General features: G+C 33.1%; 1 protein-coding gene across 5 annotated transcripts in view; it reads right to left on the minus strand.

Moving 5' to 3' along the window:
* LOC105219641 (transmembrane protein 132C) overlaps positions 1 to 20107 on the minus strand; it is a 58969-nt gene that overhangs the window by 28146 nt on the left and 10716 nt on the right. For 4 of the 5 annotated variants that reach the window (XM_011195912.3, XM_054232636.1, XM_054232635.1 and 1 more), the window contains exon 2: positions 1497 to 1786. The exons of the other annotated variant lie outside the window; for it this stretch is intronic. In XM_011195912.3, coding sequence (XP_011194214.1) covers positions 1497 to 1786 — 290 coding nt within the window. The remainder of the gene's footprint in view (positions 1 to 1496; positions 1787 to 20107) is intronic. 5 annotated transcript variants of the gene reach the window in all.

Below are 20107 nucleotides of genomic sequence, written 5' to 3' on the forward strand. Positions count from 1 at the left end.
AATTTTTGAAATTGGCCCAGTAGTCTTTCTTTTTTATAATAACAGTATAGATTAAATAAGTAAATTGCAAGAATATAAAAAGTTTGGTTACACCTTTCCTTACATGTTTATAATCGGCCTAGTCATTGGCTAGGATAAAGGAGGTGAGCACTTCAGCCAAGTAAGGGTATTATAATATATGTGTATAGTATATAATATATAATATTAGTCCACGGTTTCAAAAGCATTTAAAGTTTTGGATGCTCACCAATAACTGCAACAGAAAATATTTTGGATGAGATCCCTACAACAAGTAGCACTAACAAGCCTAAAATTTATTCTTCATCATATCCCCTCTGGCCAAGCGATGGAAACTAATTGTAGATGCTGATATACAACCCACATAAAAAGAACAAAACAAACAAAATGGCTTACAGAACAAACCACGATACAAAAAAATAATATATCCAAGAACACTACGACAAAAGTTCAAAATATTTCTTTTTAATGACTTTTTACGTTTTTTCTACTTAGAAAATTATTTTCGTATCGAATTCAATGCGGAATTAATAATGATTAGGCTCCATAAATTTTTTTATTTTAAAATTAGTTATAGCGTGGGTGCTTTGTATTATATTTTTCTCACATTGAGCAACTCACGATATTTAACATAAAATACAAATATTTTTCGTTAATTATTTTTGTCAGCATCTATAAAGAATTATTTTTAATTTTTCAGTTTGATGTGATTTAAAAGCGTGTTCTCCAGTTTTTAAACTATATTTATATTCAATGCACTTATGGAATTTTTCTATATTTGCTAAATTAGCATAATTGCTAAATAATAATAACAATTGAAAACTTTAAACCGCTTTCCTGAACAGTCGACTTTTTTGAGTTGTGACACTATTCATGTAAATTAGCGATATGTACTCAAACAATGTCAACTCAAATGAGTTGAAATACTGCGTATAGCTAAATACAAAGTTAGAATTATATTGCATTAAGTTTTGCTTATACCTGCAATACCGAACAACATAAATTGCGCCATCAAAAAGAATTAAACACTCAAGTCCAGAACGTTTAGGCGTGTTTTGTCTACAACGTCGACGTTATAGACTCAAAAATATTGAAACCTTACGGGTATTTTCACCAATTTCTACTCAAAGCAAACCTAGATTCGAAAATATATCTATCAAATACAATTTTAACTAACAAATTTGGGATTTCTCTTATTAGTTGTCCTGTTGCATATTTAATTAAGAAATTACAAATATAGTTTAAAAAATAAAAAACACGCTTTTAACCATATAAAATTAAAAATAATACTGATATAAGTAGAAAATAACAATATTTAAATAAAGTTTTGCCAACACCAGTAATCCTGGTCAACAAATTATTTATTTCTTCTTTTACATACATAAATATAAGTAAGTTTATATATATATATCAATATAGTATTTTAGTACATTTTAATAGGGAACACTTAAAAACATGCATTTAATTTATATACTTACATTCAGATTACTGTTTTGATTATCCAGTACATCAGGAACAATATATCGAGCTGGAACAGTTTGCTTTGTTGAAAATGGCCCATAGCTGGCTCTAATGGACACGGGTTGGGTCGTTTGAACTACCGTAAAACGATCAATTGATAATACTGAATCATGTATGTGTGATTTACTTGAAGTTGCGTTTAAGGATTTAATTGATATTTCTGGTGCAATTGGCGGTTGACGTGTATGTTTTAAGAAAAAACCACTCTCGGCTGACTCGAAATGAACTTCTACACATAAGCCAAGATCTAAAAAAAAAATTAAGATTATATACGTCTTATTTACAACGTTATTCAGTAACAACTTCTTATGTACCAGTTATGAATGCGTTCAGTGGTCAATTCAAACGAATAATTGAAGGAAACCTTCTTATAAGCACAAATTATATTTGTATTAAATCGTTTTGTAAAAAACATAAAATCAGCAAAATGACGAAGCAATTTACAACATTTTGTAAATAATTTACTGAAAACTACCTATTGAGTGAATGTATTGCACAATTAATTTTTTTTTACAAATTACGTTTTAAAAAATTTTAATAATTGCTTTGCCCAGTCAACTTAGGGTCAACCCACACCGGATTATTTAAAAACGCCTTTCTACAACAGTCCATAGCTTCATCTGGGCCAATCCACAACATACAAGACGAAACAAAAAGGCATGTTCGACCCTTGACTTGTACGAAGAGATGTTGTCGAACTTCTTATGTATGTTCATACAGCCGACGCACACCAAATGCGAAAAAATTTGTCTTAACTCGTTTTTGTTGTCGAACAATACATGCTGAGCTATAGCGCAACCCACCCGAATGAAACAATACAAACAAAGCAAGACAAGACTGAAAAACGCGTTTCGTCGCTTATCGCTGCACCGTTGTTCTTCAGAGACAAAAATGCATTTTATTTCTGTTTTCATTTACTTTAATTTCAATTTAAAATAGATATTGACGCGAAAAATAGTATTATTAGGGTCAAACCACACCGCAACAGTCAAACACGTATTTCTACAACTGCCCATTGCTTCATATGGGCCAACCCACACCGAACAAGACGAAACAAAAAGGCATGTTCGATCATTGACTTGTTCGAAGAGATGTGGTCGAACATAGCACACAATTTTTTGTAATTGAAGGCAGCACAAAACAAAGTGAAGTGAACAAGTTTGAAGTTCTTTAAAAACTCTTTCGAAGGATTCCAGCAACCCAACTAATATTTTTAATGTTGACCTATTGACATTCATCAATCTTTCGGGCCCTTTCTCGCTTAATATAGTGTTAACCGCCACTCAATTATCGTCGATAGATTTCAGCATTGCGTAGTTTGAGTTCCACCTTGTTGGGCATGAACTCTTATGCTGCAAATTAGCTTTCTTGAAGTACCTTACAATTTTTTTGCATGTCGTCACTGTTTCGTCTAGATCCGTTGTTTCTGTAAATGATCGTTCTAAACAATTATTTAAAAGATGGCTGCTGCAGTTAAGCCTGATGTTGTTTTCTAATGCTTTTATAATGTTTCTGCCCCTATCTGTTACAAATATGATCTCCTCAATGTTTTCAATATTAAATTTTGAAAATACACTTTTAATTTTAGTTGAAATGTTTTCTGCGGTGCTTTTCTCTGATTCCATTGACTTAAGACCCAAAATTAAGTTCCAAAGAACGTTGTTTTTTTGATAATGAATTGTGATAACCAAGAAGTTTTGTTGTAGATATTGGTCAGACCACATATCGACGGTGGCAGCTAATCCTGAAGTATCTGCAGCTATTTTAATTTCCGATGATATCTATTTTTTCTTCAGAGTATTTGTGGACTTTTCGACTTAACTTAGTCCAACAAGGCAGCAAGTCATCCACATCTATGTCATCCCCATAGGCGGCACCAATTTTGATAAAAAAACTGCATCATGCTTTTAAATCCGGGCCCGGCTACTGATGAAAACAGTTGACAATCTTGGACAATCCATTGACTGCATTTTTTAATAGCTTCTGCTTTGTCTGTTGCCGACGCTTTCGACACTTCTCTTGGTTGCCTTAATGTCATACAACATTTATGCCGAGACAAGTTTGATGTGTGGCCAGCCACAAATTTCAGCACTTTTCGGCAGGTGCTGCAAAATACCTACCCTTCCACGGCACTTTCGTCTTCCTTAACAATGGAAAATAAAATGTTCCATATAACACTTCCCTTATTTTTTTGTGTTAAAGTGTACGTTCCACAATCAATTGTCTTTTTACAGAGTCCGGCGTTTCAGTCATTTTGCTTATTCCTTTTAAGGCAACAATTTACAACTGAAATCAAGCGACTACAAAACAAACCAGCGATGCCAATGCCCTGCTCATGCAAAAAAGTTGAAGACACTCGGTCTCATAACTGTAAAACATGAGTGTTTCGCTCACAGCCCATTTTTGCGCATTCCTTTTTGTGATCTATGGTTGCTGTTCGCAAACGAAGATATAGGGAACAACGGGGGAACGAGATATAGGGTTATATATACCAAAGTGATCAGGGTGAAGAGTGGAGTTCAAATCCGGATGTCTGTCTGTCCGTCCGTCCGTCAATTAAGATATCTTGATGAAACTTGGCGCTCTTGTTTCTTGGCACCATAGGAAGGTTGCTTTCGAAGGGTAAAATCGGATCCCGCCACGCCCACAAAATTGCGAAAACCGAAAACACATAAAGTGCCACTTTGTATAGTTTGTACAAAAGATCGACCTATGAGGGGGGCATATTTTTTATTATAAACCCAAACGATTACCGTCCTCCCGCCCAACCGACGCGTGGGGCGCAGTCCGCAAACGAGCGGAATTTGCCGAGTCTAGAAAGGCAAGAGAATTTTAAGCGTCCAGTTCTCAAACTGCTCAGCTACTGAAAGAAACATTTCAACAACTGAGATTTAAAATTTATAAAAACAAAAAGTTAAAAATTTCTGAATATTACTTATTAATAGAAGACAAAATAGTTTTTTTGATGCTAAAGATTGAGTCAGATGGCTCAAATGTGCTGGAATGAGAATTAAAATCATGACATATTCTGCGGAATGGTTCGTTTAACTCAAAATTTGTTCTAGAAGATTTTAGAAGTAATGGTCTAAACTGCCTAGATGAACGCAATGGGACATTAAACTTAATATCAGACAAAAGGAAGAATTAAAATTTAGTTTAGGATCCATAGTAACTCCTAAATCAACAAAGCTAAAAACTTGCTCTAAATTGAAATTATTTATTACATATGGAGAATGGTCAACAGATCTACGAGAAAATCACATCGTTTTACATTTTTTAAGAAACAGTGGCATATCATTTTTTTAGCTGAATTATTTAAATCCGATTGTAACTCAGTCCTTTGGTTATAAGAAGTATATGACTTAAAAACATCATCCGCATATAACAAAATTTCTGAAAACTTAATTACGAAAGATATATCATTGATGAACAACAAGGACAGAATCGAACCGAGATGACTACCTTGTGGAACGCCTGAAGGAACACTGATTGAATCGGATAAAGTATTATTAAATAAAACTTGTTGTTTTCTATTAGTAAGATATGAGCATACCCATTCAAGAAGTCTTGGTTGAAAACCAAGAAGATCCAGTTTTTGCAAAAGAATTGAGTGGTTTACTCTATCGAATGCTTTACTAATATATAACATCAGTATTCTTATTATCCCTAAAACCCATTGACACATGGTTTACGAATTCAAGCAAAGGTATTATAAAAGAGTTTTTCCCACATTGACGGAAAATACCTTGTTTAAGAGATAGGTTGAAAAGCTTAGTTAAGGGCAGATAGATATATTTTCAACAAATTTTAAGGAAACTTGAGAGAATCATATCAGGGCCATATTTAAACGCATTTTTTAAATTAACTAAATAATTTAAGACATCTGTTTCAGAAATAATTGGTGTATTAATTACAATACTCGGACATAACACTTGATGATATGGCACATTCATAGGGGAGTTTGTACAATAATTGGATTTGAAGAATTCTGCAAACATATTAGAAATAATATAATTGTCACATGACATTTTTGATTTATATATCATCGCGGACGGAAAATTAGATATCATACGTTTGGAGTTAACGAAACCATAAAATAATTTCGGATTACGAATAATATTATTTTTTACTTTGATTATGTAGTTTTTATAACATTTGAGGTTAAGTTTCGCAAACTGTCGACGGAATTTAGAATATTTTAAATAGTCAACAAGAGCTCCAGTTTTTTATAAAGTTTAAAAGCTCGAGCTTTTCTATTTTTTAATTTACATAGCTCATTCGAATACCACAAATTTGAGCTTTTTCTTTGGGTAACAAATCATTTCGGAACAAATCTTTCAAAAATATTAAAAATTGTTTTATTAAAATGTGATACATTTAATTCAATATTACCACTGTAATCACGCCAAGTCAATTTAGAAAGTTCACAATTAATCTATTTGGATGTAATTTTTTTGGAGAAGTGGGCGTGGCCCAGCCCCTACTAAGTTTTCTGTAAAATCGGATTATAATCACGCCCACCTCCCATACAAAGGTTATGTTAAAAACTACTAAAAATGGTTTAATTCAGTAAGGGAAAACAAAGATGTTACAGAAGGGACTGTACTCAAATTGGTATACAAAAGTTGAAATGGGAGTGCCTCCTCCCACTTATGGGTCAAAAACCATATCTCCGAAACTACTCGACCAATTTCGATGAAATTCGGTTCGTAGTATTTTCCTGGCATCCTAATGATATGTTGTGAAAATATGGCAAATCGGTTCATAACCACGCCTACTTTCTATATACCAAAACTTTGAAGTCAATATGAAGCTTTTACTTTACATTATAAAAGTTAAGCGCAAGTGAAGATATGTGAACAGAACATTGCACAATTACTGCATTTATAATGTGGAATCGCCTTTCTAAAACTCGTCGAAATCAGATAATAAGATTTCAAGGCCCCATATGTACAACATGAGTACATCAGTGCTTCTAATAATTTTTTTACCGAAAATATAGGTAGGTCGCTCTCTTATTTTTAAGAAAGTCAAAGGGCATATTTTTCCTCTAATAATATGTCTCCGTATTAAAAATTTGTGAAATCGAGTAACTACTCCTAGCTCCCATATACCTAATATTAGGGTTTCCAACTTTCAATGGACTTTATACCATATATATGACGAATATGTGGGTCAAATTGTGTGTAATACTAATAAAATTAAATATATAAATAGCGAGTATAAAATGTTCGGTTACATCCGAATTTAGCCCTTCCTTACTTGTTTTTTTTTTATGCGAGATAAAAATACAAAATGTTAGGTCGCTTTGCGTTTCACTAGGTGTGTGTTAGGGCATAACACGTTTTTGTGTTTTGTTAGTCAAAGACTTTTTTGACTAATCCGGTGTGGGTTACCCTTAACCATGGTGTTATTGCTTGTTATTAGATTTAAAACTTGTTCAACTAATTACGAATGAAAATTAATCCAACTTATTATTGCTTATTTACTATTATCATTTAAAATGATGATTAAATATTTAGGGAATCTCCTCTTTAATAAATAGAATAAATTTAAAAATTAAATAACAGCTCAAGAAACCATGCCGAAATTCTTCTCTGAGTTCGATCACTGGATTGTCAAATGAAAGTCATTATTTAACAGTGATGTGCGATATTTCACTACCCGTGATTTTATCGCTGTGATTGAAAAATCGCATATAGCTCCTGCGATCAATTTTTGTAAATAGCAGTGAATTACAATTACAATTACAATAGCTATAGAGAAGTATGTTATAATTTTTGTCTGTCGAGATGCCCCCGAAAATACTTTCAGATTTTGCATGCAGCAAAAAAATTTGTATTGATTTGAAAATATTATAATGTCTGGCACCATTCTGAATTGCGTTCAGTTTTAATTGGATTTAAAAAAATATATAGGGAATACTGATAGGGTTTCAAAGCAAAACCGGTTTTTGCAAGAAAGAGCGTTTTTAATTTATTATTTTAATTTAAGTTTTTATTATTAATTTATATAAATTCTGATTATCAGAAATTACTGCACATACATATGTATCTGCATGAAGAATATATGCACATGTATTGCATGCATTAGGCTACTTCATTACGAAAGTTGAACTGTAACCTGTAGGTTAATGTACAAGGAATTACATTTTATTGTGAATCACATTGTTCCATAAACTTTCATAAAGTACGTGGCTAATACAACTAGCTTTTCTTCTGGGGCAGTGTTAGTGGCATACAATCTTAGAATTCGATTAGCTGTTGTTATTCATCTAGAATGGTGAAGGACTCCAGGTTCCAGGTTTTAGCTAAATCAGGTTCTTGGTCGATAATATTGTAGGTATAACCGTAAATTAGACTATCAGCATTGTTTGACAAATTTGTAATTTAGATCCGATGGCGACCGAAAATAATTTAGGTCCTGTAGTTCCTCCTCCATCAGCCGAATAAAATATCCTTTGAAAGCTGTATTCGCTAGAATACAATCACACCCAACAGCAACTAATGCACTCAGATTTACTGGCTTAGATTTCAAATGTAATTATATAGTGTTTTTAATATTTTTAGCTGTCTCCGACTCATAGGTGACATAGCCAAAATCCTAGTTTTTTTCTTTGATCAGATAAAATCACATAATGATCTTCTATCTGTAGTTTTCAGTAAAATCTCTCTTGGTTATCAATACGAACCAAAAACTTACATATTCTTCCTTCCGTCAAAATTCAAACCACGAAATATTTTATTGCAGTCCGCTTCTTGTAAAGTAGATCTGACCTTAGTTCTTTCACGGCGCAGCTTTGAACGATCCATTATACAAATTGGATCGTTGGATGAAATAACACCAACATCTTCTAAGACAGAAGGAGCTATAATGGCAGCGGGTGTGTTGGAGACTTGAGCATGATCACACGCAAGAGCTCATGACGGTAAATTTAATCTTTTTTTTTGCAGAGGTGGTGATAATTTTCTTTGACCTGTTCTGGTTAGGACTAGATGGTACGAGAAAACTATCACATAAGCTGCTGCTTTTAATTGAAAAGTCATCAGCCAAAGAACAAGAACAACAGGGCTTGTCAAAATAGTGTACCTCTGTGTTACGCGATAAACTTTTTTTCTATTTTGTTTTTTTCTTATTCTTCAATTCCTAATATTTGAGATATTTTAAGAACTGTCGCCTCCGTTGTTGTTTTATCGAGCTTTAATTCATGTTTTTTGAATATACCTACTTACCTATAAAATTTTATGTAGGTAATTAAGAAAAAGTTAACATTTCCGGCAAACCAAAGACAGGACAGCTCGTCGTTTGTCGTATTTGAACTTGAGTCTTATTTCTTCAATTAAGACCAGTAAGAAGTAAAGGGTGATTTTTTAAGAGCTTGATAACTTTTTAAAAAAAAAAAACGCATAAAATTCAAAAATCTCATCGGTTCTTTATTTGAAACGTTAGATTGGTTCATGACATTTACTTTTTGAAGATAATTTCATTTAAATGTTGACCGCGGCTGCGTCTTAGGTGGTCCATTCGGAAAGTCCAATTTTGGGCAACTTTTTCGAGCATTTCGGCCGGAATAGCCCGAATTTCTTCGGAAATGTTGTCTTCCAAAGCTGGAATAGTTGCTGGCTTATTTCTGTAGACTTTAGACTTGACGTAGCCCCACAAAAAATAGTCTAAAGGCGTTAAATCGCATGATCTTGGTGGCCAACTTACGGGTCCATTTCTTGAGATGAATTGTTCTCCGAAGTTTTCCCTCAAAATGGCCATAGAATCGCGAGCTGTGTGGCATGTAGCGCCATCTTGTTGAAACCACATGTCAACCAAGTTCAGTTCTTCCATTTTTGGCAACAAAAAGTTTGTTAGCATCGAACGATAGCGATCGCCATTCACCGTAACGTTGCGTCCAACAGCATCTTTGAAAAAATACGGTCCAATGATTCCACCAGCGTACAAACCACACCAAACAGTGCATTTTTCGGGATGCATGGGCAGTTCTTGAACGGCTTCTGGTTGCTCTTCACCCCAAATGCGGCAATTTTGCTTATTTACGTAGCCATTCAACCAGAAATGAGCCTCATCGCTGAACAAAATTTGTCGATAAACACATTTCGAACCGAACACTGATTTTGGTAATAAAATTCAATGATTTGCAAGCGTTGCTCGTTAGTAAGTCTATTCATGATGAAATGTCAAAGCATACTGAGCATCTTTCTCTTTGACACCATGTCTGAAATCCCACGTGATCTGTCAAATACTAATGCATGAAAATCCTAACCTCAAAAAAATCACCCGTTACTAATAACAATTATAAAACCTAGCTACAAGCACCATATATTCATGAAAATAAACGAATGGCGAACTAGTGAACTGCTGTGAACGCGCGATCGGTGGGTATAAAGAAAGTAATACCCCTCCCCCGTGTTACGTAACACACATGTTTTAAGATCATTTATTTCTATCTTACTCTAACATAGCATCGTTTAGATCATAAAATAGCGTATATAAAATGTTTGAGCATTTGGCATACATTTTCGAAACTTTATGTGGATGGGGGCACCACTAAATATAGCATTACCTTATTAATTTTTTTTTGTGTTTAATTTTTACCTAAAACAGCAACTTTCTACAGGTATGCCGAAGTAAAAATTAAAAATAAATATAAATCCCTCCACCCTAATGTACATAAATATGTAAATTATAATTTTATGTAATAATACTATTAATAAATTAAATAATATAATTAATTTTAAGTAGACTATTTATTTGAAACAACTTTTTGCTGAAAGTGACAGTGATTCATTGGGGTCTGAGTCTGAATATCTTATCCGGATTCAAGCGAATATCTCTAGTAACCAATCTCAAATAAAGGAAACTAAGAGTTCAACTACATCTGGAAGTTTTTTTCGAAGGATGGAAAAATACCACTTTCCACTGGAAAAATACCATTTTTCATCAGACCTTGTCATAATATATGTAGAAATGTTGACAATAAGCGAAATGTTAACAAATCTTTACCAAATCGTCCGTCACACTTACAAAAAAGCAGAAGTTATGTTTCAAAATTATAATGAAGATAATTTAGAGTCTCATCACAAATGGAAGTCCATTATACGTGAGACAGACATGTGGTAAAAATACCATGATAAAAGTACTTAGACACATATTGAATTGTAGTAAACCCAAATACAGTATTCCCCGCTTAAGTGCCCCTTCTTAACATGCAAGACTTTTGAGACACCTAAGCGGGAAAGGCACTTAAATGTATCCCGCTTAAGTGCCTCGAAGAACTTACCAAGCTTTTTCTCACATGAAAGTCACATTTATTTCTTATTAATGGTTGGTCGGTTTTTATACTCTCGCAATTTATTTATTTAATTTTATTAATATAACATACAATTTGACCCACATATTCGTCATATGTATGGTATAAAGTTCATTGAAAGTTGGAAACTCTCAATATTAGGTACATGTTTTTTTTACGCATTTTTGGCACGGAGACATATTATTAGAAGAAAAATATTCCTTCTGAATTTCTTCAAAATACAGTTTAACTTCCAAAACTCGAAATTCTATAACTCGAAGATCTCCATAACTCGAACTTTTGAATTTGCAATAGCGTTTAGAAATCAAATTTCTTACTAATTTCCTTCCATAACTCAAAATTCCCTAACTCGAAATAGTCCCTATATCGTATGGAGGCAAATAAAAATATGATATTACACTTATGGGTTGCATAAATCATGTAACAAAGGCATGGGATACAGACGTCAAGAGCCAAACAATAGCAAACTGCAACAAAGAAAATTACAGAACACACGTTTTAACGTATGATCATAAAACTTTATGCGAAGTAAATAAATAAAACTGTGTATAAATCCATAGTTGACAGTTTTGGAAAATATGTATGTTTTAATGAAAATTCTATAATTCGAAGTCTCTCTAACTCGAAGTTTTTTTGTGGATTCGAGTTAGAGAAGTTCCAGTGTATCTGAGAGGCTTACCTCTATTTTCGATAAAAAAGATTAGAAGCACTGAGGTCCTCATGTTCGATATATGGGGCCTTGAAAACTTATGGTCCGATTTCGGATTCGATTTTTAGAAGGGCGATGCCACACTATAAATGCAGTATTTATGCGAAGTTCTGTTCCGATATGTTCACTAGTGCTTACTTTATACATTGTAAACGATTCAGATGGACTTCAAAGTTCTGGTATATAGGAAGTAGGCGTGGTTGTGAAAAAACATAATGCCGATTTTTTAGTTTTCGAGATATTCGGCTTTAAAGATCAAAAAATCAAAAATTTCAACAAGCAATTTCACACACTTTAACACATTTTACGCACTTTTTTCATTTCTAATATTTGAAATTACGCCAGTGCAGTGTTCTACCCGGAAAAACTTCGGATACCCTGGAAAGATTCTTTTATATACATATTTGAGTTAACAGTGTGATTTTCAATACGTGAAAGGGAAAATGTGAGAAAATTGCGTTAAAGTGTGTGAAATACTATACTATGTGTTAATTGTAGAAAAAATTTTACTTTTAAATATAAATATTTCAAAAACTATAAATCCGATCAACAATATTTATATACAGTGTAACTTCCATAACTCGAACTTCTATAACTCAAAGATCTCCATAAGTCGAACACTTGAATTGGCAATAGCGTTTAGAAGCTAAATTTCATAAAAATTTCCTTCCCGAACTCGAATTTCTCCATAACTTGAACTCTTGAATTGGCAATAGAAGGCAAATTTCATACAAATTTCCTTCCATGAATCGAAATTTTTTGTCAGGGCATAATACAAAATTTAAAATTTTACTATCGAGACAGAATTTTAAAAGAGTCCCTCTATATTGTACGGATGCTATATGATATTACACTTATGAATTGCATAAATCATCTAACAAATATTGTTATTATTGTAAACTTCATGTGAAACGATATTCCGAATGAAAAAACTCACAAATTTCTGTTTTTTGTATGATGATTTTTTATTTCCACTGGAAAGAAAATTTCGTATCATGAATTTCGTGTGAATGAAAACTTATATTCTTATATTATAAAAATGTGTCACAAAAAATTTTTCAAATGTGTCCGAATTAAAACAAAAACATTCGATTATATTATTGATTGAAAAAATTTGGCCAATTTTATAAATGGGCATTTCCGCCAGAAGGTCCACCACAGACAAAATATTAAACATTATTAGAATTACAAAGTTTTTGCATATTTTCATAGGAAAATATTTAAATTTATTTGTATTTAATTAATTTTAAATTAATTCATAACCAATTACGAGATATACGAAAGCCAAGTCGCATAGGAGCTACTTTTCTCATTTCGATTTTTCTATTGCATTTGTTTTTTCGTCAAAATTGTTAAAGAAACATATCATGTATAATTTTTTGCTTTGTGTAAAACCTTTATATCGGTACAAAGAGCAAAATAAAATTCATAAGAAACCATGCGATTGCAGATTGTAAGCTTTTGCTCTCTTATTATCCTATATTTTAATGTCCCGTGCGACATCAAAAAACAACACTTGTTCCCACTGCATCGCAAATAAAAGCAGCAAGCTTGCCAAATTTTGGGTATAAACAGTAAATTTTTATACAATTAAAATAAAAAAAAAACCTTGTTCAAAAATCAGATTTGTGGTTTTGGTAACTACTTAAAATTGGTCCCGTGCGACATCGTAGGTGTGGAATTTAAAAATTGAATTTTTTTTTTGTTTTATAATATTGACAAGTAGGAGCACTACCTATCCTATTGTCATTTTCTACAGGACAGTTGGGCTTTAGCTGAGCTCCACATGCGCTGGTCAGGAAGCTAGCTAGAAGGAAAATCTCGACATCTTACGACATCGTCATCTTGGGAGCTCTTTACCCTCAGTAATATATTTTTTTCTTAGTTGAAAGAAGATGCAGAAGATAAGGTGAAAACATGTCAACACTTCCACATGGAATGATCATTTATGCTTTTATAATAAAACAGTCGCGTAATTGGCTTTATAAACGGTATCTTCATTTTTAGCCCAAATACGAATCATCAAAAAACCACAACAAAAACATTTACGACAGAATGTCGAAATTCGAATGTAAGTTTTCATTCACACGAAATTCATTATACGAAATTTTCTCTCGGGTGGAAATAAAAATTCATGGGAATGCTTTATTCATATGAAGTTTACAATAAGGTTGAAAGGCATGCGATATAGACGTCAAGAGCCAAACAATAGCAAACTGTAAACAACGAATTTACAGAATACATATTTTAACGTATGTATATAAAAATTTTGCGAATTTAATAAAAAAAAACTGTGTATAAAACAATATTTTACAGCTTTTTGAAAGATGTATGTTTTAATGCAAATTTCTATAACTCGAAGTCTCTCTAACTCGAAGTTTTTTTGTGCATTATGGTGATCCGAGTTAGAGAAGTTCCACTGTATATACATTCCGTCACTGCAGAGCCTATTCTTTCACCCGATACCCCATTTATACCTGAATTCGTTGACAAACCCCGACCGCCAAAGTACTCGGAATTGTGCCAAGGAAAATATCACAACCATTAATTCATTGAAATTGGTCGAGTATCACTTTGGTATATGGGATAAAATAAGATAAGAGATAAATTGTGCGGCAATCAGTTTAAAGTATTGTTTTTGTCCATTATGTTGCGATTTTTTATTAAATAACATTACAATTTACTGCATAATTAAAACAATATTTTCTGAAATTCCTTACAATGTAAAAAAAATCTCTCCCCTGGCTTGTCCCCTTGCTACTTTTTATTTAACTTTCGGACAATAAATATATTTTTTGAATGAGATGCTAAACCTAAACTAAGTTCAATCGGAAGTAAAATAATTAAAACAAGTAAGGAAGGGCTAAGTTCGGGTGTAACCGAACATTTTATACTCTCGCAATTTATTTATTAAACTTTATTTATATTATATAATATACAATTTGACCCACATATTCGTCATATATATTGTATAAAGTCCATTGAAAGTTGGAAACCATAATATTAGGTTAGAAGCACCGAGGTCCTCGTGTTCGATATATGGGGCCTTAAAAACCTATGGTCCGATTTCGGCGATTTTTAGAATGGGACTGCCACACTATAAACATAGTATTTGTGCAAAGTTCTGCACCGATATCTTCACTAGTACTTACTTTATATATTGTAAAGTAAACGATTAGGATTGTCTTCAAAGTTCTGGTATATAGGAAGTAGGCGTGGTTGTGAAGCGATTTGGCCTATTTTCACAACATATTATTGGGATATATGAAAACTATTACAAACCAAGTTTCATTGAAATCCTAGTTCCTGAGATATGGTTTTTGACCCATAAGTGGGCGACGCCACGCCCAATCTGAGTGCAGCTTCCATCTGCCATTTCTTATGTGAAATTTAGTGTTTGTGACGTTTTTCGTTAATGAGTTAACCCACTTTTAGTAATTTTCAACCTAACTTTTGTATGGGAGGTGGGCGTGGTTATTATCCGATTTCTTTCATTTTTGGACTGTATAAGGAAAAAAAACGACTGCAGAAAGTTTGGTTTATATAGCTCTATTGGTTTGCGAGATATGTACAAAAAACTTAGTAGGGGGCGGGGCCACGCCCACCTCCCAAAAAAAATTACATCCAAATATGCCCCTTCATAGTGCGATCCTTCATACCAAATTTTATTTCCATAGCTTTATTTATGGCTTAGTTATGCATAGCTTTATTTATGGCTTTATGTGTTTTCGGTTTTCGCCATTTTGTGGGCGTGGCAGTCGTCCGATTTTGCTCATTTTCGAAAGCAACATTCCTATGGTGCCAAGAAATAAGTCTTAATTTTTACTCAAGTTACAGCTTGCACAGACGGACGGACGGACAGACAGACATTCGAATTTGAACTCCACTCTTCACCCCGATCACTTTGGTATATATAACCCTATATCTAACTCGTTTAGTTTTGGGTGTTACAAACAACCGTTATGTGAACAAAACTACAATACTCTCTTTAGCAACATTTGTTGCGAGAGTTTAATTAAATATTGTTAAATAAAAAACAAAATTATTTTGTTTATTTCATATAATATTTTAAATGAACTATTGTGCCGATTTTTGTATCTACCCTGCCAAATTTTGTTTCGTTTGTACGACATACATTTAAAGACAGTCGCATTGAAAAAGTGCTCAAGAGCATAAATTAGAATAAATAAATAAATTTAAATCTCCCCTGGCAATTCATATAACGTATACTATTAATTTAATTTATTTGCCTTTATTGTTCTAAATTACTAATACTGTCATAATTAAAGTGAAGTAAATAATTAATCCAAAAAATAATTCAGTAAACTGACATAGTTCAGCGAATAAAAAGACAGAGGCTAAGCTAGCTAGGTCATGCTATTCGAATGGACGAAAGCGCTTCAGCTTGGAAAGTGTTCGATGCAGTACCCGCTGGTAAAAACAGAGGAACAGTAAGCCCTCCATTCCGTTGGAAAAACCAGGTAAAAAGTGACCTGATTTCTATTGGTGTTTCCAATTGGCGCCAAACAGCAAAAAGGAGAGATGACTAGAGCGCTCAAATAGATTCGCCTATAATCGCATAAGCGGTGCATACGCCAAATATATATACATATATGTATAATTGGTTGGCCAGACTATCCCCATGCCAAATCTTCTTTTGAAAGAACAGAGTATATATTACTTCTTTAAAAAGTCAGTAAATGTTTTTGAAAGATCTTAAAATTTTATATTTAATATGTATTTGTTTCGTTTATTTAAGATAGAGAGTGAATTTATTGATTTGTTATTTTAATGTTATGGGTTATTCATCTAGGAAAGAGATTTAATTTGTAATACTAGTTTAAATTTATTTTTGTGATTTTGGTAAAATAATTATCTACCGTAAGCTTCAGGTCCCTCCCCTGGCCAATATATTTACCCTGGTCGTCGAAAAAGTAAAAAAAAAATAGGTAAATAAAAGAGATAAAAATCATAATATAGAGATTTCATGAAAAAATCCAAAGTTTCTCTTTGGCCGTTTCCTCTATGCAATTGAAACCTGTTATAGTAGAATAACCCAAATATAACTCTATATTTAACTCGTTTAGTTTTGGGTCTTACAAGCAACTGTTATGTGAAAAAAAAACTATTATAATCTCTTAGTAATTTTGTTGCGAGAGTATACCAACCATGCCGCAAAATATTGTCGCTTAAGCGGGGATGACTGTTCTAGTATATTTTTCATAGGAAATAGATTTTCGTAGAAAATATAAACAATAAATATTTACATATGTATGTGTAATGGGAAATGTAATCTACACTACTCCCTGTCAGCCAGGCCTAACCACTTTCAACACATTTATACATTTTTTCGTGAAGTACCAACACCAACGCACATGTATATGCAATTTTTGAAAACTTAATTCGAATTTCCGAAACAAAAGGTAACTAGTTATCTCATTTCCTGTTCTTACTGAATGAGTACGAATGAGAAAACATCATCATTAATGACAAAACAAATTTCCAAATTGGGAAATAAAAAAAAAATGATTGAAAGATATATGTCATTGCGTTTGTTCAGATTTATAAGAAAATGCAATAAGCAGCTCGTGTACATTTAAGTAAATTTTAATGTTTGCTATATAATTTAATAATGTTTTTAATAATTTTTAACTTGATTTTATAGACAATATGCCGAAAGCAAAAGGTAATTGGAGGAAGTGTGTTGCTGGCTGCAGCGAGGGAGGACAATTTTATAATTTTCCTAAAGAGGGAACGGACCTCGAACGGTAAGAAATTAATAAAAAGTTAAATAGTGCAAAAAGTGTATCAAATATTTAATAATAAAAAGTTGATAAAGTGAAATATTTGTGAATAACAAGAAAATAAAAAAATCTATAATTTAAAAAGAAGAAATTGGGTTTCGAAAATAATCGATATATCGAAATTTTAATATTAAATAATATTAACCCTAGACAGCTAACCTTCGTCGATTCGACGAGTACGAGAAAGAATATTCGTTACCTCTCTTGCCCGCGAGGTTTGATCATCCCAACGTTGCTTGTCAACTCAGTGTTCGTTGAGCTTTTCTGAGAGGCTCACGTGTTTGGTGGGTAAGTACGATATTTTTCTAGATATTACGATAATGCTCGTCGTTTCGACGAATGGTTAGGGATTTAATGTAATATATGTTTTTTATTTTTTACAGTTTTAATCATGTCTTCAAGGCGATTGCTGTGTGAGGAAAGTATAATTCGTTTGTTAATGGGCGAGGACGATGACGGGGCATTGGAGGAATTATTCGATAGCGAAACTGAAGACACTGTATTGGTGGATAATGTTGAAAGTGATAATCAGTCAGAAGAGTCATCATTACTTTCGGGCGATGAAGACGTTCATAAGGGGGTTTCTGGTGCTTTGATGGATGATGTGCCGGGACTTGCAACACCTTCTGCTTCAAACGAAGTAAGCTCAGCTAACGATCCTAGTATCTTGGCATTCCCAAGGAGCACTATCCGCAGTCGGTCCCGGTGCGTTTGGGCTACGCGCAAAGGGCAACAGCTACATACTTTATTGCCACAATGTCTCGGTACAGGGTGAAAAAATACTGCCTAAGCGTGATTTTATGAAGAAGCTGCATTCGCAACTTGTAGATCCTTGGCTGAAAATCCGACAAGAAATTCGTACCATGCCGACCCACACCAAAAACAAAATAACAGAGATATTATTTCCCAATAATGATGAAAGTCAAGGTCAAAGACAACCATCAGCCACCAATGACCTTCAACCAGCAGAGGCACCAACTAGTAATAAAAGGAAAGCTTGCGGTTTATGTTCCTATAAAAAAGGCGCATGACAAAGTCGGTATGCGCAAAATGTAACACTGCAATTTGTGGTGAGCATAAAGTTCATTTTTGAATAAAATGCTCTTTAAAAAATTAGTTTTTATATCCTTTTCAAAATATTTATAGTGTTTTTATTAAAGTACGCCAAAGAAGAAATGGCTGTTATGTGTTTCTCTATTTTAAGTTTTTTTTTATAAATATGTTGTCTTCTCTGATCTTATTAAAACGAGTGCCTTAATTAAAGATGTGTTCAACAAATACAATTTGAAATAGAATATAAAATGAATGTTTTATTTTGTACAATAGTTCCCGAAATACATATATTTGCAATTAAAATAATTAAATATTGTTTAAATGCATGAAATAAAGACACTCTAACAATGCTCGTCGAATCGACGAATGGTTAGGGTTTATAGGGGTCTACTGAAGGTTAGCTGTCTAGGGTTAAACAATCTACCTCGCTCTTATCGTTAAATGTTTTAGATGTGTTAGAATTTAAATTTTTCTTTTTTCTTTGCTTTATAGATAAAGGTCCAGACCCAATGCTGGCTGGCGTTACATGCTTTCGTTGACTTTGCTTACTTTGAATGCTTGTATGACCAAATGAGCGCTTTGAACGCTTTCAAAATAATGTCACAATCACTGTTGCCACACACTTAATTTTTTGTAAATCAAAAAGTCAATCAAAACTTGGTAATAGTTTCATGTTAAATGTTATATTATTATAAACTCTTTGTAAATTTCTACATACATATATCAAATATTTTAAATATTCTACATTTTAACTATTTGTATTGGCAAACGCATATGTGATAAATATTTGCGTGTCAATGTAGCATCAAAAAAATTACTGAAATTGGTACATTACGCCCAAACTGGTATCTCTAGTTACAATATCAAATGTCAAAAGCCCCAGAAGCGTTGGCAAATAGAGCATAGATCTTTTCGTAACTTCAAGCGCTTGAAGCAAAGCTTCATTTGGTCTCTTTTCATATGCCTAGTATAGTTCTATTCAGTTTTGACAGTTCTCACAGCAAAGCAAGTAAAGCCAGCCAGCATTGGGTCTGAACCTTAAAGTGCTGAACACATAGACAACGACAAGCGACGAGCGACATCTGTCAAATATTAAAATACCCGCGTTCTTATGGGCACAGATTTTTAGACAACAGCACGACTTCACGACAAAAGGGTTGAAGTCTTCGCTGTCGCCAAATTAAAAACGTTTCTAATTTTGCCGACGACAATGGCCGCTGTAGAGCTGCCACTAATATGTGAAATGTAAAATTATTCAAAGTTCTCACAAGTATGTCGTTATTTTGCCAGCAGAAACGTTAAATAGCTTTGATATATCATTTATAATAACAATCGATTATTTTAAACAAATAAATCGCCAATTTTTACATTTTTTGCACAAATAATTTCACTTTAAACTAAATATGTAAATTTTATTGAAGTGAAAGATTTTAGTACGGCAACAATGAAATTGCTGTTTGATATGTCGCTGCCGTCTTCAAAATGTTCAAGATGCTGGCTTCAAAGCGACATTTGTGATCAGCCGTCGCTACGTCGTGTCGTGTCGTCGTCTTTGTGTTCAGCACTTAACTTTTCAATTGTAGTGAAAATTTTGTTTCGATAATTTGCGATATATCGAAATTTTATTTTAAATAATATAACACTAACTTCACGCTTATTGTTCAATGTTTTAGATGTTATATA

Source organism: Zeugodacus cucurbitae, chromosome 5, assembly GCF_028554725.1.
Source record: "Zeugodacus cucurbitae isolate PBARC_wt_2022May chromosome 5, idZeuCucr1.2, whole genome shotgun sequence".
In the NCBI taxonomy this organism is placed as follows: Eukaryota; Metazoa; Arthropoda; class Insecta; order Diptera; family Tephritidae; genus Zeugodacus; species Zeugodacus cucurbitae.